Below are 25334 nucleotides of genomic sequence, written 5' to 3' on the forward strand. Positions count from 1 at the left end.
TCATGATCATCAAGAAATGGATAGATACACTAGTGGTGTTTTCATTGCATCGAGGTGCTTTTGTAAGTAGGGGGAAATTTGTCAAGAGGTGGACACCATTGATGGGTGATATCTACGGAATCATGTTCACAAAGTCTGTATGAATACAAATACCCACATCCTTTACCCCTTAGCAATTCAAGTGCACATAGAGTCTTTGTAATGGACAAGAGGGAGACTACCAGGCGGAAACTTGTCCCATCGTAGTGTGATATAATGTAGCCTGCCACCTCGTGATAATCTTGCGTCTCTGCCCACTCGTATACTACGGCTAGGAAGTTACGAAGGGAATTTGGAGGAGATAATACAATCCTAGTATAACGCCCACTTGGGCATAGAGAGAGAGGCAGAGAAAGCAGGACGTTCGAAAGTATCATGTCATGTCAAAAGTCGATTTGCATCCTTCTTAAGATACATAATCAAATTCCATTTTTGGGATGTAAAAAAAAAAGAGACAATTGACCCCGCTCAGGTCCACACATCACACATCCTGCTCAATGTGTCCAAGGGCAAGTAACGTCCTCTTCCCACAAAACTCCAGATCCGATCCAGTTCTGCATTTACGCCTGTGGAATCCAGCATGTTAGCAAGGGTGTGGTCCCAGGAGAACAGGGTGGTGCAATGTGTGGGCGATGGGGGGTCCCTTGTCGAGGTAGGAAAACATTCGACAAGAGGGACCGGAGCATCTCTCTCAAAGTTGCCGGGAAATTCATCATACCTTAACAGCGTACTTCCGCTGAGGGAAGTGGATCTGGCGCTTGCGCTGGCGCTCAGTGGTACGGGTAGCCTCGTACTTGGTGAGACGGCGACGCAGCTCACGGGTGAGCTTGGGACGGAGGTCGAGGGGAAGGTACTTCTTGTTCTTGTAGAACAGACGCAGCTGGGCGCGCTGGTTGGCGTTGATGACGGTGAGAACACGGGCGATCGACTTGCGAACGTCGTGGCTGTTGAGACAAGGGCACAAGTCAGTATAACTCCACAAAATTCTGGAACCCATTTCGTCGAAAATCTCTCAAAATCGTCTCTTCCACTGGCTGTAGCAATTCGATACCGACTGGGATTTGGACTTTCTTCGCTGCGTGGTGTTTCGTGGTCGTAGAATGATTTGCCTCTTCTTGAGAAAATTTCGTTGTGTTGCTTGTCCGGTCCCCGGTCGCATGAAAAAAGTCCCCTCCCAGTCGATTCATCCTCGCAATGGTCCAGTGGTTGATGGAAGGTTGTCGGGCTCGTATACGCACATTCTCTGAGTCTTGGTGGAAGCACCGCTGGCGATCTTCTGGACGCGGAGCTGGTTAAGCTCGGTCTTCAACTCCTCGAGCTGCTTGGAGAGCTCATCCTTGTTCTTCCCCCAGAGCTGACCAGCCTTGACCTTGGACGACTAGACACAAAATTCATCAGTACGGGATTCAGGCGTAAGACGGGAGTATGTCGAACATACCATGGTGGCGGCTTTGTTGTGTATGCTGGGTTGTCGGCGTTGAGAATTGAAGATGTCCGTAGACCAAATTGTGGTTGTGGGACTAGGGCTAAGCGAGTTGGCCGCACTAACCGGGCACGTGATGAAACGCAAATTTGGGACTCAGATTTCAGGCATAAACTCCGATTTTTAACACGTGATGTCACGGGACACCTCGGTCGCAAGGCAGTAAGGCAGCAAGGCACAGTCACCCTGGATCCGGTTAGCGTCTCTGACTGCACTTACGTCGACAGGCGGCCTTGCTCTGGTATGTCCGGGGTCCAACGGTGTGACATCAACAAGAGCGGATTGAGTCGGCGCCGCCTTGAAACATTCCTGTTCACAATATTCCTCTGCCGAATATGGCTTCCACCAGCTCTGGATGGGCACAGCTGCGGCAGCAAGCCCGCTCGCTCGAGACTCAGGTATATCGGATCTGGTCCGACCAGGATACCCTCACGGAAAGCCTTCCTCAAGACTAACGCCACGTTCTGGAACAGACTGAGAACCTCTTCCATACGTATGCACAATTTGCTTCACTTACAAAACCCCCGCCCTCGCCGACCGAAGAGGAATTACGACTTGAGTCGCAGTTGAAAGACCTCCTCGAACGAGTACGTCCTGTTGCAAACACCATCCCCCAAAACAAACCTGGTCTGCTATGAACCTCACTGATTACCTGAAACCAGCGTGAATCTCTCATCTCGCAACTCTCTCGCCTGCTGGATTCCGAAGCCACTCTCACGTCCTCAGCCCTCAAGCAGAACAACCTCACACGCCACCGCGAAGTCCTCTCCGACCACCGTCGCGAGCTTCAACGATTGAACGGCGCCATCGCCGAGTCGCGCGACCGTGCTAACTTGCTTTCCAATGTTCGCTCCGACATTGACGCATACCGTGCGTCAAACCCAAGTGCTGCTGAGGCGGACTACATGTTGGAAGAGCGGGGACGGGTGGAAAACAGCCACAACATGATGGACGGTGTTCTCAGCCAGGCCTACGCTATTAATGAGAACTTCGGCCTGCAACGTGAAACCATTGCTAGCATTAACCGACGTATTGTTGGTGCAGCCGGCCAAGTCCCGGGCATGAACTATCTGATCGGGAAGATTGGGACCAAGAAGCGGCGGGATGCCATCATCCTTGGTTGCTTCATTGGGTTCTGCTTTTTGATGCTGCTATTCTTTCGGTAAGCGGGGCTGGGCTCGGCTTATCATTTGCTTTCTGTTTGTGTTCCTGTGTTCCGCTTCGTCTGTTCACAGTCGTCCCGTTGCAGCTCGTATAGCGACTTAGTTTCTTGTTGGTTTCATCACGGTGTTCGGGGTTGGGCATTTCTTTCTGGAATCCCTGGTCTATCAGGAATGATGATAATACTTGCACTTGGCTTGCGATGGCGTCTATGTTTTATTCTATCATACACATTCTCTATATTATGTACAAATCCAATGGAGGGGAGATATTACATCTTCTTATCGTCCCACGCGCAGAGACCGTTTCAGTAAAGCACTCTTGAGTTGAGCTCTGATCGCGGTCATTGTTTCAAGCCGAGAAAAGCCTTTCTCTCCGCAATCAGCTTCTGCACTCCGGTGTTGAGGGTCTCCATCTCCGCGGGCTCAGCACCACCACTACCAGCCCATCGGATACGGCAATCACTATCAACCAGATAGACGTAGCCGACCTTGGAGTTCATCATGCCAACCGCCTCCTTGAGCAGTTCGTCGAATCCTTTCTGCACGAGGAAGTAGCGTGAATGATGCGCCTCGGGCATCTGCTTGCGCATCTGCCACATAAACATCTTCACGATCCCCGCCCTCATGCGATTCTCCTCTAGATTAATATCCACCTTCTGCACAATCTGTGCCTCCTTATCTAATATCTCGGCCAGCGCAGGGTTCTCCTTGGCCCCGCTGAAAGTCTTGACCTGGTTCTCTGCCCACATGCTAGAGAACAGATTGACGATGCTAATCTTGCCACGCAGCACTGACGTCGTATGCGCCGAGTCCATGCCTTTCACAAGCGTCTGACCATGCATATTGGGGAAGTAAAGCGCCTTGTCGGCCTTGAAGAGCCGCGGATTCGAGTAAAACGTTTTGCCTTCTTGAAAGCGGAGGTTCGACCATTCTCGGAAGTAGGGTTTCGCGACCTGTCGAGTCCTAGAAAAAGGTAAATCACCTGGTCAGTTTATGAGAGGTGTACATTGTCTCCTTCTATGTTGAAAAGACGAAAACGTGGGAGAGCCGGGGCACGTACAGTTCTTTTCGACGCGCAAGATGCCGGTCGTAATCCACGAAGTCATCGCGTCGTTGCTTCAACGACCGTGTATCCACTCCAGTGTTCTCTCCTTCTAATGGCGGTGCTGCGACACCGATTGGACGATCTAGCATTGGCGGCTTGAACTCCGGGTCGCCGGGCTTGAGTTTCATGTCCGGGTTTTGTTGGAATTGCGCTCCACGCCGCAGTGGTCGCGGCTCTTTGTTGAGTGGAGATGGCACTTTTGACTTAGAGGCATCGCTGCTACCTGGATTTTCACTGTTGTTGTTCTCAGTGCTATACTGGCGAATCAAGGAGGGTTTCGCTCGGATATGCGACAGCGTTGGCGGGCGAAATTGGCAGCTCAGGCAGCGTCCGGTTCGTAGGAGCGGGAGCTCTGAGACCAAAGACATGGGTCTTGATGGTTTCCACATTTTCGGCAGAAAAGTCTGAGGTTCTGAGTCGAGGTGTAGCGGCTTGAAACTTGTACTGGTCGGATGCCCTGACAGATGCTTTCCTTCGATCTTCAAAATTGCCCGATCGGGAGCATGTCACATGACATTCATTTATTGGCAGTTCGAATCCGAATATGGACATCATGGAACCGAATGATAGATAAATATAGGGAGAGGGACGGGGACTGGTTCAGGTGGTATTAGGAATATTGAGAATAAAAGGCTGGGGGTTTCATCTTTCAAGATGATTTTCGAAAGGTCTTCGTACGTCACTCGTATACACTTCATATATCGGTCCATACCATTATTGGGAGAGAGTTATTAGAGAAAAAGGGAATTATTCGGCTGATCTAGAGAATCATTACGTTTAAACACGCATCTGCTAAGGTCCATCCACGGGATATTGCCCATGTGATGTAAATGCATTCGACCGGTATATACTAGATACAGAAAAATCAAGAGAGGAATCATCGCTAAATTCAATCCAGCCCAATAGAAAGGAAAAGGAGGTTAAAAAACAAACAAGAAAGCAGTCATGGCCCGACCAAATAACGCGGGACGCCGCAGGTAGGGGTGGAGAGGGGAATATTCGGCATCATCAGGGACAAATTAGCCAGTATCTCAGAAGCTCGACAGATCGTAAAGAGCCACAAATAAAGGAAAAGGCCGATGCGCAGGTTCTTTGAGCAAGTGGTATCAAGGGTGTAGTCGAATCCTGCCAGTTGATCGGAAGGGGCTTTTTTGACGTATCCAGAAAAAATCAAGAGCAAACGGTATCAGGAGTCACGAGGCGAAGAGACGTCACTCGGCACGTTCCAAGCCAATCTAAGCCCAAGTTCATGGGTTGAAGAGTCTATAGTATATGGCTCACGAGTAGAATGTGCTCTTTTGGAAGCTCTCCGCAGAGATGTCGCCCATCTTGCCCTTGAGCTCGGGTGGTTGGTCGTCCGCAGGCTTCGAGATGGAAGATAGACTCTGTGTTCGCTCGGGGATGGCAGCACCCTTCATAGTGCTTGTGCGGGTAACAGGCTCACTGCCTGAGGTGATGGCCTGTTGTGCTGGCCGCCGCTGGATAGTCTCCAAGTACGGGCCTGGTAGGTAGCCGACGCGTCCGTCACGGGCACGGCAGCGCCACCACTCGGAGGCATTTCCCATGGGGTCGGACTTGCTGAGAACAGCGACGATATCGCCCTTCTTCACAGCCAAGTCAATGCCATTGCTCTCCTGGGTCTCGGGAGAGTAATCATAGATGACACGGCAAAAGTCCAGCTTGGACGGGTCGAGCGAGGTAGACTGAGGCTCGCCATTGGGACCGATCAGTTGCTGTCGGCGACGGGCCTCCTCCTCTTGAGACCGAGCCATCACCTTGATGAGCTTACCCATCAGGTACGGTAGACCGAACACGGCCACAAGGAACATAAAGAAAGGCTTCTTGGACGGCTTGGCGGGAGCCGGAGAACCATCTGGAAGAGTAGCTGGAGCGGAGCGACCGCCCATGAAGGCAGCGAAAGCAGCCGGGGTAAGGGATGTGGCGTCCGCTGGGGGAGGCCGACCGGTGAGTTTGGCGATCAGCGTGCGGAACCACCGAATGATTGTGAAGATGCCCAGAGCCGAGCCGAGGGTATTGCGCAGATTGCCAAACTGTTCTGCGACCGAGACCATGGCTGTTGCGAAAGTTAGATATGGATGCTGAGACGCCTAGGTGTACTAGTAGATTATTTGAACCGGCGACTTACCGAAGAATGAACTGTGAGTGGCCATATAAGTGCTCTCAAGCATTTGAGCAAAGCCGCCAAAAGCACCGACGATGCTTTCGATCATCTGGAAGGTGGCCTGAGTGCTCTGGCTAAAGGAATTGGTCAAGCTGTTTGGGTCATTGGGATCCTGTCCCGGCATGCCGCCATACATCCCTCCCATGCCACCCATGCCACCATACATGCCCCCATAGCCTCCATAGCCACCGTACATGGAGCCCATGGAGCCCATGGAACCAAAACGGGAATACGGCGACGAGTACGCGCCATAGCCACCGATACCTCCATAGGGAGAGGTAGCACCAAAGCGGGAGGCCCCGTAGGGCGAGTAATTGGAGGCCGTCGAGTTGACGACAGAGTTGAGAGTGCTGGGACGGGAGGGAAGATCGGGGGCGGCAGAGGTGGTTGCGGGGTTGCCCACAGAAGGGGTAGTTGTAGTCATGGCCGTGGAGGCCGCTGGATTACCAGCAACAGGTGCAGTCGATAATGCGTTTCCTGTACATCCCACGCCGTCAATATCAGGGACGCGTTGAATGGGAAAGCGGGAGGATGGCGATGACTCCGAGGAGGGGGGTTTCATGGGGACGAGGATGTTCGAGATGAGGAGACAATGAACTTACCACCAGCAGTAGCGCCTGCTCTCTCCCACGGTTTGGGTGGCGACTCCGACGCCATCAGATTGGATTCAGCAACCTTGCATCGGGGAAGAGGAGAAGATGATGGTCTGGGGGAGGTGGAGGTGGAGCGATGACGGGGAAGGGGAGAAGGGAAAAGTCAAGTCGCATGTGGCCGGGAGTGGAGAAGCCGAGGATGTCGGCGTTTGCCGACACTGGGGTACAATCTGTTAATAATCGGTACAGGAGCACGCTCGCGGCCCCGGGTTTGAGAGCGAGCCGAGGAGATCAATTTATGGATTCTTTTCGCTAAGAATCATACTGCAGATATACTATTTCTCTTCTCACCCGATCTCTGCAAGAAATTCGGAGGGGAGGGAAATCTCTGCGGTGGCAAACCTGTACCTTTTGTATGGAATCCGGAGTTTCAGGCATGCCCCGACCGCGGCAAACGTTCCGAGGCCGGGAAACGATCTCACAATAGCTCGGGATATCGAGACTTCGAGATCTCGGGATGTTTCATAGATATATGGCACGCCAGTACTTGGCAGCAAATGTACTCCAGGACAAACCAAAAAAATCTATTTACTCCTGAGTATGGGAGATCTGAAAGACACACTTGCTATCCCGACAGGTCTAAACAGACCGGATGACTCTATACAGAAGACCGAAGAGTAAACCCCGAATCACCCAAGAAAAGTAAACAAGATGAAATCACGAAAAGAAAAGGGAAAGAAAAATTAGAGGAGGGAATTCTCATTCCCTAATGTCACTCCTGAGATAATCCCGATCATTCAAACCAAAGCCATCTTCCGAAACGCCAGAGTACAGCAAGCCGCTTATGTACAGTGAATGCTAATGCAACAAAAAAGATGTCGAAATTATAGTTCGCTATGCGGGTTGGCAGGTGGATGCCGAGTAGCATCTGAGCCAGGAACCTGGATCTTCCAGGGACGAGGAGGCACAGGCAGACCTAACCAGAAGGCCCAGATTCTTTGGGCTTCCCAGACGGTGATCTCCAGCCTGCCGTTGAAAATGAAGTCAGCTGTCATGTTGTCGTCTCTAGAGATATGAAGGTGTAGGATATACTTACAAGGTGCGCGGAATATCGACCCAGCTTCGCAACACGTACATGGTCGTGCCCCAGACCATGTCCCACTCCGTTTTGATGTCATCCAAGGCGCTGGCGTCGGGATTTGGGGGTGGGCGTTCCCAGGGCATTCGATCTTTTTTCTCCCGTCCGTAGATATACGTGTCCTCATCGTTCTCATAGTAGAATCGTCCACTGCCGTCATGGAAGAGCTTCTTTTTGGGCTTATCCTCAGCTTTGGTTTCGACATGGGTGTGCGTTGAGGGCGCAGAGTGCCGGAGCGGGAATGCATTCTCCTGTCCCGCGGCCAGGGCTTCGTGAAAACTGCGCGCTGCGGCCAGACTATGGGAGATACGGCCCAAAGTGTTGATCAGGGAGACCAGCTCCGTGCGGCGTAGGAGGGGATTTTCGCCGTTCTTGGTCTCATCATATTCAAACAAGACTTTGAGCGCGGTTCCATATCCATTCACCTGCAGCTTGCCCCAGAGCCGGCACTTGTCGCATCCCACGCAGTCCATCAGTCGGCTGACATTGCGGAAACGGTTACGGAAGTCCTCCTTGAGGCCCTCCGCGCTCGGGTCTTGGAACATCAAGTTCTCGTCGAAGATTTGAGGAGGGCGCGAGAGAACGTCAGTCAGTTGGTTGATCTTCTGCTTGGTCTCGATATCCTGGTCCGGGTCACTGGTGCAGAAAGTATACCCTTGTAAGTGCTTGCGCAGCTTGGCTACGGCACGCGAGACCAGGGCGTAGTTGAAGTACATGTTTGAGATGCGCTCCGGGTGGTTGTGTAGCCGGTCCTTGTAGCACTGCATGTTGGGGTGCCACTCGCCCGTGGTCTGGTTAAGGTAGTCCCAGCACAGATGCGTGGAGATTGAGGCATGCATCCCGCTAATCAGGCGGTGGAAGACTCGCTTCTCCAGGCACTCATTGTCCAAAGGCAAGCCGTCGAGACGCTGCGACTCCTTCTGCAACACGTTGCGGAAGTCGGAAGCCGCTTGGAGACCCCCCATGGGTAGATTGAGGGACTGTTCCTCCAACTCCTCGGCTACGGGCTTCATGAAGCAATTCTCACGGTAGACAGCGTCCCAAACTTGGTGGGCACCCGCTCCCGCATACCCAGTGAATCGTTCCGGGTTGTCAACCAGGCTCACATAGTCTCCCTTGCCGGTCGAGCCTTCATCCTCGGGGACGCAATAGTCCCGGTCGTCACATTCATCATCGTATTCGACCACACAACTCTCACCAACGCCCTCACCAAGCATGCCCTGGAGTGGGCGTTCTTTGGGACGCTCCGCCTGGACTTTACGGGGCGGGTGGTTGGCTTTCGGGCCCTCCAACTTACTCAGTTCCTCGGAGCGCCAGACCAGGGGTATGTCCTCTTCGGATTCGATGGTATTCACAGAACAAGCAATGTTGCCGCACATGCTGCTGGAGTCCGACCAAAAAGGGCATTCTTTGTTGAAGAGGTTCAATCGGTAGTAGGAGAAAAAGTCGGTTTCAAGGGTGATAGATTGGAGAAGAGTATAGATTTCGTCGTTTAGTTTGTTGATGGTACCGTACGAGACGCACGCATCAGACACCATGGCCGTTGGGTCAATCTATTGCATCAAAGCACACATTAGCATTCGAAATGGGGGTATCCTCTCAGGTCGTCTGGTGGCAAGCTCCCACATACAGCGCATTTGTTCATCGGGTCCACTTCGGAGGAGCCATGCCCCTCGGCGTTTGCTAAGCTCACAAAGGCAAAGACTGCCGTGTAGAAAATTTTTGCGGCGGACCTCATCTTGCCCAGAAATCAATGCCTGCGGAAAAGGAGTGACGTTTCGAGGCGCAGAGCGCGGCGATGGCGGAGATACTCGGTGGCGCAAATGCCGGTAGATTCTGGCAACGGCCGCGGAGCCAGAGGCAAAACAAAGGGAAGAAATCGCGTAGGCCGAAAGAAAGTTACCAGCTCAGCGACATAACCTGGAAGGAGTGCGAATGTTCGGAAGTCGAAAAAGAAGGGACCAACGAAAAAAACGAAGTGGACAGACTGGCCTCCGCGCCGTGGCGGCAACTTGTCGATCGGCCGATCCGCGGTGCCAAGGATGCCGTGGTCTGACTATTTTAGCCGCCGTTGATTGGCGGGTATTTCTGGGGCAGATTCACAGATTCACAGATTCACGGCAGATCGTAAACAGGCCCGATCGTACGACTTGCTCACAAGTCTCGGATGAGATCGGCTGGACGAGTGCAAAATAGACTTCTCCATGTGTCGGTTTCACAGCCATCCGATAGATATTGTCGGCTGGCCTGTCCTTCATTTCCCGACAAACCCGATTTCTAAGCGCCGGATATACACCGGATATATATAAATAGAACTTGACGGTCGAGAATCGCCAACATCGACAGGCCACAGGCTATTGGAAGAAGCAACAGATATCCTCATATGGAGAACGCCCCTCAAATACATTTCATCATCACTGGAGATCTTATGGTCTCATCGTAAACAGCCTCGGGTTACCTCCATTCTTTCATAGACGTCTACATGACCCTGTCTAATTTGCGGAAGTAAACCCAATAGGCTTGTTGATCTGCTCCGTGAAGGCAAAGGCTTTGCGACGTGGCCTGATAGATCATGATATACATGAAAATTATAACTTGGGCACTGATCGTATGCTGTCTCATTTTACGAGAATGTGGGCCGACGACAGCGTTTCTGAATTATGGAAACCCATTCCTGCTTTCAAATCGGCCAACACATGAAGACATAAACCTAATAACGAGACACTGTGACAGGTGAAGGCATGGAAATTTACATGTATCCACCACCTAGGAAACTATACTACGTATAATATTTTCTCAATAATGGGAGATACTCCCCGAAACTCAACGTGGAAACCTTATCTGATGGTCATTTCAAGGCGGATCTAATGTACCCAAATTTAATTTCTCAGAGTGAATCAGGGTTGAATGTTGCGATATTCATAGAGATTTATTAAGCTCATCACTCTACATAGCTGCTGAGTTCAATCTGAAATTGTGAGCAACATGAAGGACCTGCCAAATCGGCCTCCGATTCCGATGCCGATCCTGCGCAGTGGAGATTTGAAAGCCCCCCACAAGCTGGAAAATCGCGAAGGAGCTCTCCACACGAGCCGATTCAGCTATTGGGGCTATTGTGACAATTGTTCATAGGAAAGGATACTGTGTAGGCTTATAAAGGTGGAATCCAATGGAATGCGATACTCAATGTGATGATGTCAGCTAACGAACTAAAATGGCTGGCAGGGAGTGTTGAATATCTCCTACCTCGCTGACTAGGGTGTCACAGCGATAGGTTCCGAGTATTCCCAGGACCATACGACGCACCGAGGAATATATACGTCCCCTCGGTGTATTATACAGCTTCTTCTCGATATACCCATCTAGGGATAGCCGGCTCTAATCGCTCGACGTCTTCTGAGTCCCGGACTCTTATTCTTTCCCTTGATTAATATTTATTTTTTACATAGGAAAGTCTTATAGGGATAAGACGTCTTTGATTCCTAATTAGCGCACGAACTTATAACATTACTAGCGTATAATGTTCTGAAGCCTATCTATAAATACCTCCTTCAATTTAAGCTATCGAATAGTAACCCTCTGTATCTGTGCTAGGGTGCTACTTGCAGGGTAGCGGCTTGTTGGTCAGGCAAGGAAAAAATATTGAATCGTTATAGAATCAAAGAAGAACAGTTGAGGTGGATTATTCCAATAACTGAACCTTGAAGAGATTCAGTTCGAAAGAAAGGGAGATTCTCTTTCGATAATCTAAAATGTCGTCATTCCGCTACTTGCCGAAGGAATGATGGTAAAGGGATCCGATTCTAACTTGTTCTTCATGAACAAATATCGTCATATGCATGATTCATACCCAAAACAAGCCAGTCGGCCAGAATAACATCAAATATGGTTGTTACATAAAATTCAAGATTCTAGAAATTATCTTTAATCCAACGCTAGTACTTAGTCCGTATATTTGCTTGCTAGGCATACTCTTCTATATCAAAGGCTTTAAGACGCGATATTTGAATAGACTAGTGTTAGACTACCCCGAGAATCTCTATCATCTTCGGGCTCTAGATAGTCTAGGGCAACAATAGCTAGTCTTAAAAGAAGAAATAAAGGATAAATTCGTGTTTTATTAGGTTGCTCGGGACATCGAAGGTTATCGTATTACTTTAGACAAGCTAATGATATCGTCTAAAATACGTTCCCGTATACGTAGAGTAGGCAAAATTACCGGCATAGAGCAAATCGCAAAGCCGTATGTTCTACGGTATTCTAGAGCCAAGGAATTCAATAAGATTAGTTAGTGTTATCAAGCCGTCAATAGGCAAAAAACTAAACGTTGAATAGAAGAGATAATAGACGCCCTTCAAAATATCATGTTATAGCATATAGATATTCGCACGTTTATTCGGCATTATAAAGTGGACGTCGATGTTGAGGTTCAAGGTATTGTACGGAACACAGGATCACAAACGGAGTCCGATTTATTGTTCCCTAACTGCATCGATTGATCTAGATCGGCCCTATAAGCTCTCATCTAAAGAATCCCAATCCATAAACGAGCTCCCGGTAGTTTGTGCGAAACAGAACAAAGTTGATGAACGGAGACTGAAGTGGGAAGATCGCCATGCCCAGTTTTGAAGGCGTTGATTAGTTCCCACCAGAGCGCAGGCTCAGTCCAACTTCCATAGAGGGATGGGCGTGACGATAGTCGGAGGCCGTCAAGGGTCCGCTAAGAGGTTCAAAATAGAAATAATCGAGATTTTTCTTCCTTCGCTAGCAGACCTATAGTCTATCCGCTATGTGCGGCTCTAGAGAAGGGGCGGTCGAGCGACGCCTACTTTCACGAGGATCGGGAACAGTATAGTAACAATTTTGGTCAAGAGGAACGGACAATAGTAAAACAAATTAACCGTCGCATTTGAGGAGATATAGTTCTATCGACTAAAAAAGGTCCTCGACACGAGAGATAAGCTCCGAGATCCCCTTAGTCGGAGAGAAATTCTTATATATTTTAGAGAATTATCTCTTTGAAAGGTTCGTATATAGCTTAGGCATTCTTATCTAGTTTCTAGTATAAAGCTTTATAGCGATTTTTCTCTTCCTTTTTAAAACGCGTACCAACTCTCCAGTGAAGATTAGTAGGGCATATAAGCTATCATTTATCAATAATATCTAGTGCTATAGTGGCTCCACTCTTAGCCTCATAATATATGCTAGCCTTCAACTCCGGGAGCTCCTCTACTTCTTCTAATTCCTTTAATATCGAATGCAATATAGCTTCGGTCGATTAAACTTTTAGCCCTCGGTTTTCACCCCTCGCTCCTACAGTAGATAGTCCACGACCGCGCCTAACCTCCGGCTTAGCCGGAAGAAGATTTCTAACAAGCGAGCAACATAATCGAAATCCTCCTTTGTCTAGTCTAGTTTCGCTAGAAGAGACTTGAAGAGACCTGACCTCTTGTTCGAGTGTCAAGTATTGCTACGGTACGGAGAATGCCCTATAATTTTTAGAATAGTCTACGTAGCGTGGAGAGCGATTTACCGGAACTTCTATGACGCTTTCCGTGCTTCTCGTGTCAGCAAAGATAATAGTGGTAGCTGAATTGTAGGTTTTGTAAGGCGAGCTATTTGCATACTTTAAAACAAGGTTTCTGCAATCGGTAGCGTAGACTTTAGTCCTAAGCTATAGTAGCACTAATAAAAAACTCCTCTCTTTCTTCCCGAACACGACGACTAGGGTACTCCAAAGGCAACACTAGGTCGATAGATTAGTCGCTATTTACGGATTCACCGCTAGCACACGACACGAGGAGATGCGGTGAATTAGTTCTATAGCTACTTTAAAATACCATAATTGATATATTATGAAAAGAATACCACATATTTACATCAGAAAATTTGTGGTAGCTAAATTCTCTTCGGCGGACCAGCCAACCGGCCAGCGAAAATAATCGTCGATGAAGGCTGATGCGCCGCCTTGGGAGTCAACAGGCTGATCGACGAGGTTGCAGTTGAATAAACGCGAAAAATAGAGACGACAAAGAGGAGCCTTGCGCCAGTCCCGCGTTATCTAGAACGTTGAGAGTTTCGGGTTGACGTAGATGAGACTGCGAAATCGGACTGAGTCGCTCTCCACCGTTGGCTGGTAGAGTTGCCATGCACTGTGGTCCACGTGTGTTCGGTAGGTGGTGATGGATGGTTCTGAATAAGGAGCACGTCTAGGTCTTGGGCCCGGTGATCGTTGATGAGGGCTTCCATGCCCGCCCTCGATTTCATGATGTTCAATTGTAGGATTCGGAGGTTATGCCCCAACATTGTGAGGGGGGTGAGTTGGCCGGTTTCGAGCAGAGGGGCTCCCCAGTGGGATGGTCCCTACGGTAGTCCAAAAAGTACGCTCTAATACCCGGTGGGCACCGTGCTCATTCATGTTGGCCGCCGCAGTGGCCGCATCGGGGGACTTCTTTGCACGACCATGCGAGGTGACCCACCCCTGGCAGCGGAAGCACCGCCTCTTCTTGATTTCGCATTTCTCCACCCTTCCGATATACCGTTGGTCGATCAGAAGGCCGTTATCGAGCATCCATTGTGCCGCTTGTGCTGAGTCGAACCATATGCCTATTGAGGCGAATGTCCCTAGCATCTTGTCCCTTTTCTTCAGCCAGGCGATATCCTCGATTCGGAAACCGCGTTCCTGGAGGTCGTTTTCGTCCGAGATCTTCTTAATTGCCGCTATTTTGTTCCTCTCGAGATCCAACCCTTGTGTAGGGACATGGTGCACGGCGATTCCGAATCGCGGTTTCACCAGTCTCGTCTTGTTGCCTAGCTCGTTCAACCATTCGATGTTGTCGCGCGCTGTCTCGGCTGACTCCGAGTCCTTGAACCGGATCACGTATCCGGTTTTTGTGGTTCCAATTACGGCGACTTGTGCATCTTGAAAGGACGGGGTGTTCAGCAGTGCCGTTCTGATATGGGAGTTCGCTGCGGGGGTAGGGAGGTAGCGGCTAAAGGCGTCGGTGTTGACTTCGTAGCCCAGCGAATCGACGGGTATCGCCGAATACTGATTCGGACGCAGTTCTTTCTTTATCTGAATAGCGGTTCTCTCGGGGTTTGGGATCGTTCGAGTTCGCTACCCCAGTGGCCCAGGTTCGCCCATTGTGACATTCAAAACGTGGGGCCCCTCACCTTGGTGCGTCCAGCCCAATAGATGTTCCGCCCTCATGGCCTGGAAATGGGGCTATCTGGAAAAACAGCAGAGACAAGGCAAGAAGACCGACTCCAGCATTCTATTCTGGCAACAGATCAGTGGAAAGCAATGCAAGTGCGGCATCAGCTCCACGAACGAATGCTTGGTTTCTTGATACACAGTCATCGACGGTTGCCACTATCTCACTCTCCAGCCAGATAGATGCAGTATACAGCCCATCTTTTGCCTCACTGACCCGCAAATCTGCCTTGCAAGCGCCGAATTTACGTTTGAAGGCACTGACGGGATGCTCCAAGAGCACATCTTGTTCATGGAAGCGCTCAAGGTACAAGGTTAAATTCATGCGTTCTAGAAAGGCACCACAAGCATCCAGAGAGCATCTGCTGTCGATGAAGATGGCTCCGACAATGCTCTCGATGAGGTCTGAATAAAATTTGGATGCTTCCAACCGAGAAAGCTCAGCCCAGGGGTATGAACGGCCACTCCCTAGGTCTTCTTTAATCTTGTCGCCGAAGATTTGATACCGTTTATTACAGGATTTTTGAGCTGTGAGTATATCTTGGGAATCGTGCCGCATAAACATCCACAGCGCGTGACTTTTGGGTCTATTGAATATGCTTAGCTCTTCTAGCGCTGTTTGCTCGCGGCAATGTGGCCCGTTGAGTATGAACTCCTGCATGCAGAGGAAGGATAAGAAATCCGCGTTAACTAATGCGGCCCGAATTTGTGTCATTCGGCCTTCTGTAAGCTTAGGCCGCCGGTCATAAAGCTTTTTAGTAACGATAATATCCAAGATCGCATCTCCTAAAAACTCTAGACGTTGATAAGACGAGGTACTTTTGTTTCTCTGCCACGAGGGGTGTGTAAGCGCCTCCCAGATTAAAGTTCGATCTTTAAACTTGTAACCAAGTAGCTGCTCAATTTTTATTTCTAACCGAGCCGAGAATTGTTCGCCTTGCGCCGGTTGTCGTTGGCTTATTAGCGTGTAGCTGCTAATCTCCGGTAAAAACTTGCCGAGAAGCTTCCGAGATACTAATAGGCCGCCCGCTTCGTAGGCAGCTGCTAAGAGAGCTTCTACAATGTCCGCAAAACACTTCCTCGAGAGTCGTTTACCGTTGACACTATCCGTTGCCGGGCTGAAAACAGGATGATTTTGCGAGATAAAGTCCGTGCAAATGAATCGATCTAACTGGACCCGCACCGCTGCAATAGAGAGTCTCTCATTTGAGACTAGCAGGTCCCTTAGCCTTGACAGATAGCCTTCATGCCATAGTGGATATTGATGGAAGAAATGGTTGGAAATGAAGAATTTAAGGAGTGAATCACCCATGAATTCAAGTCGCTGGTAGTTGTCTGGCCACTGAGAAGAAGGTGCTGTGATTGCCTCTGCAACCAAGCGAAGTTCGAAGTCAGGAACACCGTTGAAAAGCTCAACACGCAAATTTTGCGCAAGCTGATGTCGATGTAGAAGTTGGAGGATAGGTGAGATCAGCAGACTACTCCGGCTCAGCTCCCATGGGAGGAAATCGATTGTGCACCCAGAAGCACTTAAACAGACCGTTCTTGTGGTTGATATCGGCTTTTTCATGATCTGATGTGGTGATGCCACTGGAGGCAGGAGATTTCTTCGTGTGCCAAATGGCCGGCATTCAATGAAGAGCCTCTGTGTGTCCGGCTTTCGAATCCACCGTACAAAAATGCGTGGCGCGAAATGCAGCAAAGGGCTCCGTATGAGCCCTTTTGGAGAAAGCAGTGGAATCTTACCTTGGCCACCGTGAATAGTAAGGACGCCTGCATGTATTTCGAGCCATTCTGCCAACTCTTCGATGGGGAGATCAGGTGTAAAGAAAGGCAAAAATTCCGGGTAACCTGTTTGAGCTGACCTTTTTCGAGTAGAATTAAACAGTAGAGCTGTTATTTCCCGTATGGTTTGCCTCACAGATGTCGAGAGCTCAATTTCAAAATTTAGGCTCTGCAATCGTACCGCTAAACTCGTTTGCTTATTCCAGTACAATGTCAAACAATCATCCATTGGTAATTTGACCGGTGTAAAAATAGCCATACTAAGCTCAGGCCGGTGTTGTCCATTTTCAGAAACAATGATGCGACTCCGGTAAATCTGTCGTTCGGTCCAATGACCTGGAATATTTTTCCAAAAAGCGGTGAATGTCCCCACGAGAGGTAGCTCTATATTCCCTCCTAGTAACTCAAATTCCTCAGGCCATGAATTGCCATCGAAAAGTGGGAGAAGATGGTCATTTATGAGATTTTGCCGATGTAAGGCTCGAACGGCCTGGAAAGCAGCATCCTGCCTTGCTGATTGTTTGGAGCACCACCAGTGCTCCCCTTGGGCTTTCTGTAGCGAAGGATCAACACCACTGGGTAGATTAACAATCGATCGAAAGAGTTTCTCTTCATTTTCCTCGTATGAAAAACAGGGGTTGTTCTCGTTGTATGGTGTGCACCTCAGACTGGCGCAAAAATGATGGAGATGAGGTATGGCATTATCAGGAGTCAGGAGTGCTCTAGTGAGGAGTCTTGGGTGTTAGTAATTGAATCAAAAGAAACGACAAGGCACCAAACCCTGTAGGTAGTTCCAGCCGAGGCACCTTCTTGAGCGAGTTTTCCCGTTCAATTCCCGATTCCGAGGAACGTCGCTGTGGATTTGACAACATGTTCTGCATTTGGATTTCGAGATCATCCCAATGCTGGGAAGCCAGGGGCTTGGCGTCGTCTGCTACGAGAATGAAGAATTCGGATGCGGATTGACGGGCCCGCCCCCGGCGTTGAATGTAGGATATAATATTATCTGGAGTGTCGAATGAAATGACAAGATGGCATGCAGGGAGATCAATGCCTTCTTCCAGCACATTAGTGGCAACGAGCAAATTCCTCTGACCAGTGCGAAACTCAGTGATCACGTCATCCTTCTTATTGAAGTCTGGAGAGCTATGGGTTGCCCAGATCTCAGAGCGAGCATAGTTGCTCACGAAGGGTGCACAACGAAAAAGAGAGCGAGTGAGCGGATGGTCGTTCACCAATGCCGATAGAAGATATGCCGTCACTCGTTCTCGAACGAAAACAATCCCTGAAAATTCGCTGCGGGATTTTTCTTTTAGCAGTGATAAAAGTGTATGAACCTTAGAGGACACACTGTCAAGCGTATGCTGCTCCCCATACGCATCCTGACAGGATCCCATTAACTCAGCAATGAGAGTTGATAACCGAAGAACGCTCTGTGGATTTGAGGGCAAGTTTTCTTGTTGAAGTACCTGTGAGCCAGCGTAACGAGAAACATGGCTGAGGAAGTAACTAGCAGCCCATTCCCCTAGCTGGTGCTGAATAACCCGAGCTTTTCTTAGCATCTTAGATAATTCGACTGGGATGCTCTCATCTCGGGCCAACATCAGGACAGTGTTCTCTAGTCTGTCCAGCAATACGGACTTGTGTTTTGTATTCGAGGCGTTGTTTGAATATTCAATTTTTGTAAGGGTCCTGCGTGGTACATGTTCACGTAGTTCTTCCCTGTAGGTTACGGGAACACGACACGTCGCATTCAAATTTCGCTCCAGCTCCCTAGAGGATACTTAGTTCAACCCTCTTAAGTCCATATAAGAAACCTGATTGACCTACTTTATTTTTTTGAACTCAATCGAAGCAGTTAGACCGAGTATTTTTGGAATAATCACTTCACTGTTCTGTAACCTAAGCTTATGATAGAAATTTTGTAAGATCTGATTTCCCGGGTGTGATTTCATGCAATGATGAGCTGGTTTACTGTTAACGCTAGGATATTATTGTTCCATGGATTGCGTACCTTCGTCGAAGACTAGTAAGGCTAGCTGTTGCAGTTGTATGAAACCGTGCGCGAGCGCGTCGGCGAGGACAGCATGGGTAGAAAAAACGACCTCCATTCCGCGAAGCGCGGTATCCCAAATCTCCTGAGTACTCCAAAGGTCCACACCGTCGTCTCCTGTCAGCATTCTCATGTTGACTGCAGGCATATGACGAGAAACGCATGCCAGTTGCTGGCTGCATAAGGCTTTAGTTGGAACCAAAAACCAGACAACCTGGGGAAACTGTTGTCAATTATCCGCTAATTGAGTTAATGGTACTATCATACTTGGTGATTTGGACAACTTTCCAGTGCTGCCATAATTCGCATGCTAGCTCTTAAGATGACAGTTAGTATAGATAGTAATTTATGTAGCATTATCTGCGTTATACAAGTAGGTCTTTCCGCTTCCGGTCGGCATCTAAATTTCAAATAAATAAGGGGCTTGGTAAACATTACTTGTGCAGGGTGAACAAACCACAGCAATAATATTCTCTCTCATGCTCATATCGAACATTTCCAGTTGATAATTTCGTGGCTGGAGATTACTCATGTTGGAATGAATGATCCGCAAACAATTTTCGCATGGTAAGACTGGCGGGATTACATGCCGGAAGTTGATTTCTTTATAAACTTAGGCCTAGATCGAGCCTTATTCCGCGCCATGGAATCTCTCGATACCATTGCTTGTACGAGGTCCTCGAAAAGAATTCCCCCACGAGGCAAGCTCTTTCTTTTCCAAGACCCACTAGCGGCCAAGGCCTAGCAAGCCGATCACCTAACTAGACTGCCTATAAAGAGGCATAGTCTCTACCGTATCGGGCTTAGAGCTAGAAATTGCAGTTGAATGCAGGGAAAGACGCGTGAGTATCGGGAGAGAAACTTGTTTTCGAAATCATCTGCACATGAGCCCAGGTGTTCAGTACATGTCACCAACGTCGGCCAATCATATCATGTGACGTGGAATATGCTTGATCATGCACAAGATAACTTGAAGCCACGTAATTTGGCGCTTTTTCTCGTCCATTCTCATTTCGCTTTCCCCTTTTGCTATTTAGAACTACGAAATGAAGATTCTGCATTAAAAGGGTAGTTTTCTTTGGGGGTGCCTCACGAGCCTGTAGCCCCACGTGATATCTCCGACATTATTGAGGTCCTCTTCCTACGTCTGCCTGACGAGAGCCAATTGCCAATTTCTTGCCTTTGCGAGTAGCTCGTCAACTCTCACCAGCCAAGGCTCGATTTTATGTTCTATGTCATCCTTACGGTAATAGCACTGATAAGCATCTCTTCTGTTACTTTTCCACCATGACGTTCAGCAAGCCCAGTAAACTCTGCCCCGCTCGACACCGCTTGTCCGCCGGTCCATATTCATTTAGGAAACTATAGGTGCTATAGACCGTGCCAGTTGGTTAAGAAAGATGCAGAGAGATAGGGCTAGGGATCTTGAATTGGTTGTAGCGGAGGCCCATCGGCGCCTAAGAACTCCTCACAAAAGGACCTGCAAGATGACGATAATCTCGAGAAAACCGTGAACCACCCGTGAACCACCCCTCGAGGTAAATCCATGTATCGGCTCCATATCAATCTTATGGAACTAATAAATGCCATATTTTGGTGTCGACGTCTATATGGTTTGTAAAACCAATGCCATTCCGCGTGATTTAAGATTCACCGGGCCTTGTATCGAATCTTCATAATCCGTTCACAGATTATGGGATCTCATATTGAGTTTCCCGGCAGGGAGGTTGCATTTCGGTCATTTTAGGTTGCCGGTGCCCACCATTTTATGAAAATCTTAAAAATTAAGTTGTTTATGTCGTAGTCCCGTTGCTGTGGGCTCATGAAATTGTATGTGTAACTCCGTTGAAACATCACTTCTAGAAGAAGGAAGTATTGAAGCCTTTATGAGCATCTCCCCTTTAGTAGCTGTGCTACTGTAACAGCTCATATTTTCATGCACATTCGATTCGGAGACAAATAAAATGACATAGTCTCGAAAGCAACGTTTTCCTCTTGAAAGCTACCAGTAGCTCAGGAAGCGAGTCAATGGTATTTCACCTCAGCCCCACGACTTCCCAATCAAAATGAAAACCAAATCCAGGTTATTTGTGCATAATTATTTGAATATCAAGACCAATCACTGCGAGAGCCTGTGAAAACTATTACTGGCTTAGCTTACCAACCTGCTAATAGCTGACCTGGTGTTCCTGAGATCAGGAACCATTATTACAGAGACGAAATTTTAGCTCTCTAGATTCATGAGTAGACAAAAGTTGGAAAAACGATTGCTTGCTAACACTAGAAGCTGAGAACATTTCATTTGAATTGTTTTTTGAACAGAGGTATCAGTTCTGCCGAAGGGTACATTTCCGCGATCTACAGTGCTTCTGAGCATTGTCTTTTCGAGTGAATGACTTTCCACACGAGCAATGAATAATTCGGTCGCCCCAAAGTTCCTTTGCCAGTTTTTTGTGGGCCACGGTGACATGCCGAGAAACGTCTTTCCGCTCAGCCGCGCCATAGGGACATATTTTGCATTTGACAGGTAGAACATGTATTCGCATATGTTTTCTAAGAAGTTAGAACCTGGGAGAATTTTGTAATGTATACGAAGCTCACCTTAAATCACACTTTCGAGTGAAGCCGACCTTTTCGTGACATCTCAAATCCGGGCAGTAGAAAAGTCCGTCATGTGAAGACGGTGCGATATTGGCATACGAAGGCATCTCAGCCTCTTCAAATATGGTACCACCCATCGATGTTATGTCTGAAGTGATGAGATTCTCGGCTTTCCTTTCTGTGGGTTTGCTGGTGAAATGCGTCGGATTGTTAATGACATCGGATTCTGGATGACGCAGAAAGTCCTCACAAACTTTGCTCTAAAGAGCGTCATTTTTGCGAATAACTTCGTCCATACTTCTCTGATCACTTTTCAGGCAATCCGACGCTCGCTGCCTTGATGGAAAGGAATGCGGCTTTTCACTTCGTTTTCTCGTGTCCTTGTCGTTAAGTATGAGTATATATACTCCAATGACTCGTAATATCTGTTTTGCGCTACGTATTGGTACCCAAAGCCCAATATACCCATTTGTCATTCGCCCACGTCGTAGCCAAACCGCTCTATCTCATGCATGACTCCTAACTTAGTGAGGTGTACTCATGCAAAGCGTGTTGGCTAAATTCCGTCTACGACTAGTGGACCAGTCTTTTTAGTTCACTAGCTCGGTCGATGAAAACCGCCCGGCATGTATTATTATAGCATTGTTACCTTCAATAGTGTAAAATGAATAGGATTTCAATATCATCACCTTCTGAGACAATTCTATAACGTAAACTCTGCTCTCGTACAGCCATTAGCGAAAACTAGGTTCCACAACCTTGGAGGATCCACCGACCAGACCGCACTAGATTGGCTGCCTTATTGGTCCTAAAAGATACCAAGGTTCCTCTCGTTGATCGTTTCATATTCGCTACATACTCGCAGGATAAGATATGACAATCTAGAGAGCCGTACAGGAACACACATGGTGTATTATTGAAAGGCCTTCAACTTCAGAATTGATAGATCATTTGTTGATAAACGCTTGCGACTTAGTAATGTATTCTCAGAAAAAAAATAAATCACTGGGGACGAAACAGGTTTCGCTAGTGACATGACACTTCAAAAAGGGGAACATTTCAGTCTACAGCCAGCCTTGTGTGCAAGGAATTGCCCGCACTTGCTGCACATTGCTCTCTGATTGAAGATTACGGAGTGATTTACAGTATGCATTTTGGCCATAAGTGGGTGCTTCGTTCTTGAAAGAGATTAAGACCAAAAAATAGTCGTGAGAATTCGGTAAAGCCAGTATCATAGTGTACACAGTAATTGATGGAGCGTTATAGTTGTCAAAATGCTTAGATATTTGCAAGCATTCCAGCATGCTCAGAAAAAGAGATCTCGATCAGGCTTTCAGATGGACTGCCATAATCAGCACCCAGCCTGGTAAGCACCATCCTAGAGCTCATGCATACTGTAATCTGACCTTTGATTGGTATGGAACTTTAATTCACGGACCTGATATTAGTGAGAGGCTTAGGGGACACAATTTTGGTATTTAAACGCTTATCGGTAACTCTCAGCATTAGTGGCTCCCGCACTGGTGGCCTCCCACATTGGGGGCCTCCCACATTGGTGACCTCCCACATTGGTGGCCTCCCACATTGGTGGCCTCCCACATTGGTGGCCTCCCATATTGGTGGCCTCCCACATTGGTGGCCTCCCACATTGGTGGCCTCCCACATTGGTGGCCTCCCGCATTGGTGGTCCCTTCGTCTCCCACATTAGTTTCCTTGAATATCGTTTGGCATGCTACAGTATAACAAAATATGACGGGAAAAATAATGTTAGGAGATAGCACGGCGAGAGGGCCTCGATAGAGGGCGAACTGATCCAACTTCCTGTTACGGTCAGATTTTTGCGAGTTCTACTCAATTACGAATTCGATACGATCATCAAACTATTTTGGACTTGAGCAAGTACGTTACCAGGTTTCAGAAACTCTACAGTGAATGAACTTGACTGCATATTGCTTTGACTATCTCAATAATGTGGTAGTCGGTACGGGGGACGATGACCAGATTTGGAAAACTTAGACCAAGCGACCTTAAATTGAGCAAGGGCGATGAATAGCTATGAATTGAAAAGTTGTTCATTCATATTTATCCCGGGACTATTCAGTATAGCAGTTATCATATTTCAAATCAGGTTATGGATGAAGTGAATAAATTTGACTTTTAATTGAGCATAGATGCGATATAATTAGTCTAGTCGTGCAAGATCTCTTTTCGGGACTGGACTTTTTGACAACTTGAAGACGAGACTTGTGGGAACAAGGCGACTTCTGGTAAACTCTTGGACACGAAGCTCATAATCGTGACAGTAGAACGTATAAGAAGAGTTAGGTACAGTACATTATTCGGGTTTGCGAGTGAATAATACTGTAAGATAGTCCAGAGCTTCTCCAACCAAAGCTTGTTTCATTCGATTACAAATCAAGGGGGACACCTCCGTTCTCAACGTCAGATTCATCTTCTTCATCTCTAACTTCGTCAAAGCCAGTGGCCACGTTGTGAGGATAAAAGCTCAATTCTGACAACTTCTGGCTTATGGAACGTTCGCCCAATGAGGTTGCTAGGTTTTCCTGCTGAAGATTGCAAACCATCGCAGATGAGTTGGGGTGTGGAATTTCGGTGATACCGGTCCTTGAATCAGGATGCTTGTTTACGGCTGATGATTTTCCAAGGATTTGACTGATGGCCAGTTCTCGAAGTCGATCAACCATTTTATTTAGTATATCCAATTGTTCTTTGGCCGCAGAATTGGATTTGGAAAAGTCGCTCACGTAAGGCGGTGACCAATTTGTCCAGATGTTTTGATGCGATTGCGGAACAACCACTCGAGCAGGGTGGTACTGGAAATACATCTCACAGCAGAAACAAGCATCTTTGCTACAAGCAATGAAAGCATCTTGTCCCGCAAAGCTCATGCAATTGCGATGAAAGTATTCCAGGACCTGGACCTCCGCATGAACGCGGGGATGTAGATTCTGATAGTCGTTCGCAAACCTCTGCGAAATGGGTTCGATACGGTTCCATTTGAGTAGACCATCCTCGACCTGAAGCCGTTCACTACTATTTTCTTTAAACATACGGTTTATAATACCGTGGAGGTTGGTATTTCTGTCTGGTGCTGGTGGGGTTACGGGTAAGATGCCGGTGACTGTCAGGACTTCAAATGTCTGAAGGATGGGGCTCATATCCCTGGAGATGTCGCAAAGCTCCTTCGATGCTCGGATGTGGTGAGCAAGTCTTCCAATGTAATGCCTCGCGGATGAAAAAGATTCATTATAATTCCCGCGAGAAAGTTGACGGTCTTGCTGTTTAGACAGGATCCGCAATTGTGAAACAAATTCCGAATGTCTATTTTTATAGACAAACTTGCATAGCTGAAAGTGATCCTTGAAATTTAAAAGTAAATCCAACCACTTGCTCAATTCTGATGCTGTGAGGAGTCAGCAGTCGTAGGTTTTCACATCACATATCTTGAGAAATACCTCTTCTCGTGCCCTGGGAAGACAGTTCCCGTTGGCAAATTTTCACTGCTGCATGGAGGCATTTGCTTTCCTTGGAAATGCGGAATTTCGAAAAATCAACACAAAGTTTAGAAAATTCGTTTTTTTTCTGTTGAAATTCTGAATCCAAAGAGTTCGCTATCTCCCCCAACCTCCGAAGGGCGATTGTGAGGAATTCGGGGATTTTGGATGTATCTTCATTGGATGCAATCCAAAATCTGTAACATGCGTCAAGCTCTTCAAGTCCGATGGCGGTGCAAGTCTCGCCGCCCTTATCGAAGTCACAGATATAGGTAAGGTTTTGTAAAAATTGTCGACGAGCTGACTGGAAGTTGTCTAGATCATGTGGGTACGTTTTGTGATTGCCATGGCTCTGCCCAAGCAATCGCAGAAGCACTAAGGGCTCATAAAACCTACGGAGAAGTTTGTGGTAGAGAACCGGCCTCGGGGGAGCGGCCACATCAGGTCGAACTTCAAATCTCTCT

General features: G+C 48.0%; 9 protein-coding genes across 9 annotated transcripts; 1 reads left to right on the forward strand and 8 right to left on the reverse strand.

Annotated features, from left to right (window-relative positions):
- Positions 1–751: 751 nt before the first annotated feature.
- On the reverse strand, positions 752–1615 carry N7462_011419 (60S ribosomal uL29 domain-containing protein; the record flags this gene model as incomplete). The annotated part of the gene is made up of 3 exons (XM_057083133.1): positions 752–983; positions 1278–1417; positions 1478–1615. Coding segments are annotated over 3 exons (510 nt in total), but the record flags the coding sequence as incomplete, so codon positions are not given.
- Positions 1616–1857: 242 nt separating this feature from the next.
- On the forward strand, positions 1858–2688 carry N7462_011420 (putative vesicle transport v-SNARE protein Gos1; the record flags this gene model as incomplete). Its single annotated transcript, XM_057083134.1, has 3 exons — positions 1858–1920; positions 1996–2109; positions 2185–2688. The coding sequence occupies 3 exons, from the start codon at positions 1858–1860 to the stop codon at positions 2686–2688; spliced, it is 681 nt and encodes a 226-aa protein (XP_056927873.1).
- A 338-nt stretch (positions 2689–3026) lies between these two features.
- N7462_011421 (mitochondrial ATPase complex subunit ATP10) lies at positions 3027–4179 on the reverse strand (the record flags this gene model as incomplete). Its single annotated transcript, XM_057083135.1, has 2 exons — positions 3027–3648; positions 3746–4179. 2 exons carry the CDS (start codon positions 4177–4179, stop codon positions 3027–3029), a joined length of 1056 nt encoding a protein of 351 aa, XP_056927874.1.
- Positions 4180–5067: 888 nt separating this feature from the next.
- pex13 (peroxin PEX13) lies at positions 5068–6534 on the reverse strand (the record flags this gene model as incomplete). The annotated part of the gene is made up of 2 exons (XM_057083136.1): positions 5068–5864; positions 5937–6534. 2 exons carry the CDS (start codon positions 6532–6534, stop codon positions 5068–5070), a joined length of 1395 nt encoding a protein of 464 aa, XP_056927875.1.
- Positions 6535–7449: 915 nt separating this feature from the next.
- Positions 7450–9441, reverse strand: N7462_011423 (ER oxidoreductin; the record flags this gene model as incomplete). Its single annotated transcript, XM_057083137.1, has 3 exons — positions 7450–7591; positions 7662–9256; positions 9334–9441. The coding sequence occupies 3 exons, from the start codon at positions 9439–9441 to the stop codon at positions 7450–7452; spliced, it is 1845 nt and encodes a 614-aa protein (XP_056927876.1).
- A 4554-nt stretch (positions 9442–13995) lies between these two features.
- N7462_011424 (zinc knuckle domain protein) lies at positions 13996–14847 on the reverse strand (the record flags this gene model as incomplete). The annotated part of the gene is made up of 2 exons (XM_057083138.1): positions 13996–14791; positions 14825–14847. 2 exons carry the CDS (start codon positions 14845–14847, stop codon positions 13996–13998), a joined length of 819 nt encoding a protein of 272 aa, XP_056927877.1.
- Positions 14848–14977: 130 nt separating this feature from the next.
- On the reverse strand, positions 14978–16486 carry N7462_011425 (ribonuclease III domain-containing protein; the record flags this gene model as incomplete). Its single annotated transcript, XM_057083139.1, has 1 exon — positions 14978–16486. The coding sequence occupies one exon, from the start codon at positions 16484–16486 to the stop codon at positions 14978–14980; it is 1509 nt and encodes a 502-aa protein (XP_056927878.1).
- Positions 16487–17423: 937 nt separating this feature from the next.
- On the reverse strand, positions 17424–18887 carry N7462_011426 (uncharacterized protein; the record flags this gene model as incomplete). Its single annotated transcript, XM_057083140.1, has 3 exons — positions 17424–18474; positions 18532–18667; positions 18716–18887. 3 exons carry the CDS (start codon positions 18885–18887, stop codon positions 17424–17426), a joined length of 1359 nt encoding a protein of 452 aa, XP_056927879.1.
- A 4876-nt stretch (positions 18888–23763) lies between these two features.
- N7462_011427 (nucleic acid/nucleotide deaminase domain-containing protein) lies at positions 23764–24534 on the reverse strand (the record flags this gene model as incomplete). Its single annotated transcript, XM_057083141.1, has 1 exon — positions 23764–24534. One exon carries the CDS (start codon positions 24532–24534, stop codon positions 23764–23766), a length of 771 nt encoding a protein of 256 aa, XP_056927880.1.
- Positions 24535–25334: the final 800 nt, after the last annotated feature.

Source organism: Penicillium macrosclerotiorum, assembly GCF_028827735.1.
Source record: "Penicillium macrosclerotiorum strain IBT 26536 chromosome Unknown utg000012l_segment0_segment0, whole genome shotgun sequence".
NCBI classification, from domain to species: domain Eukaryota; kingdom Fungi; phylum Ascomycota; class Eurotiomycetes; order Eurotiales; family Aspergillaceae; genus Penicillium; species Penicillium macrosclerotiorum.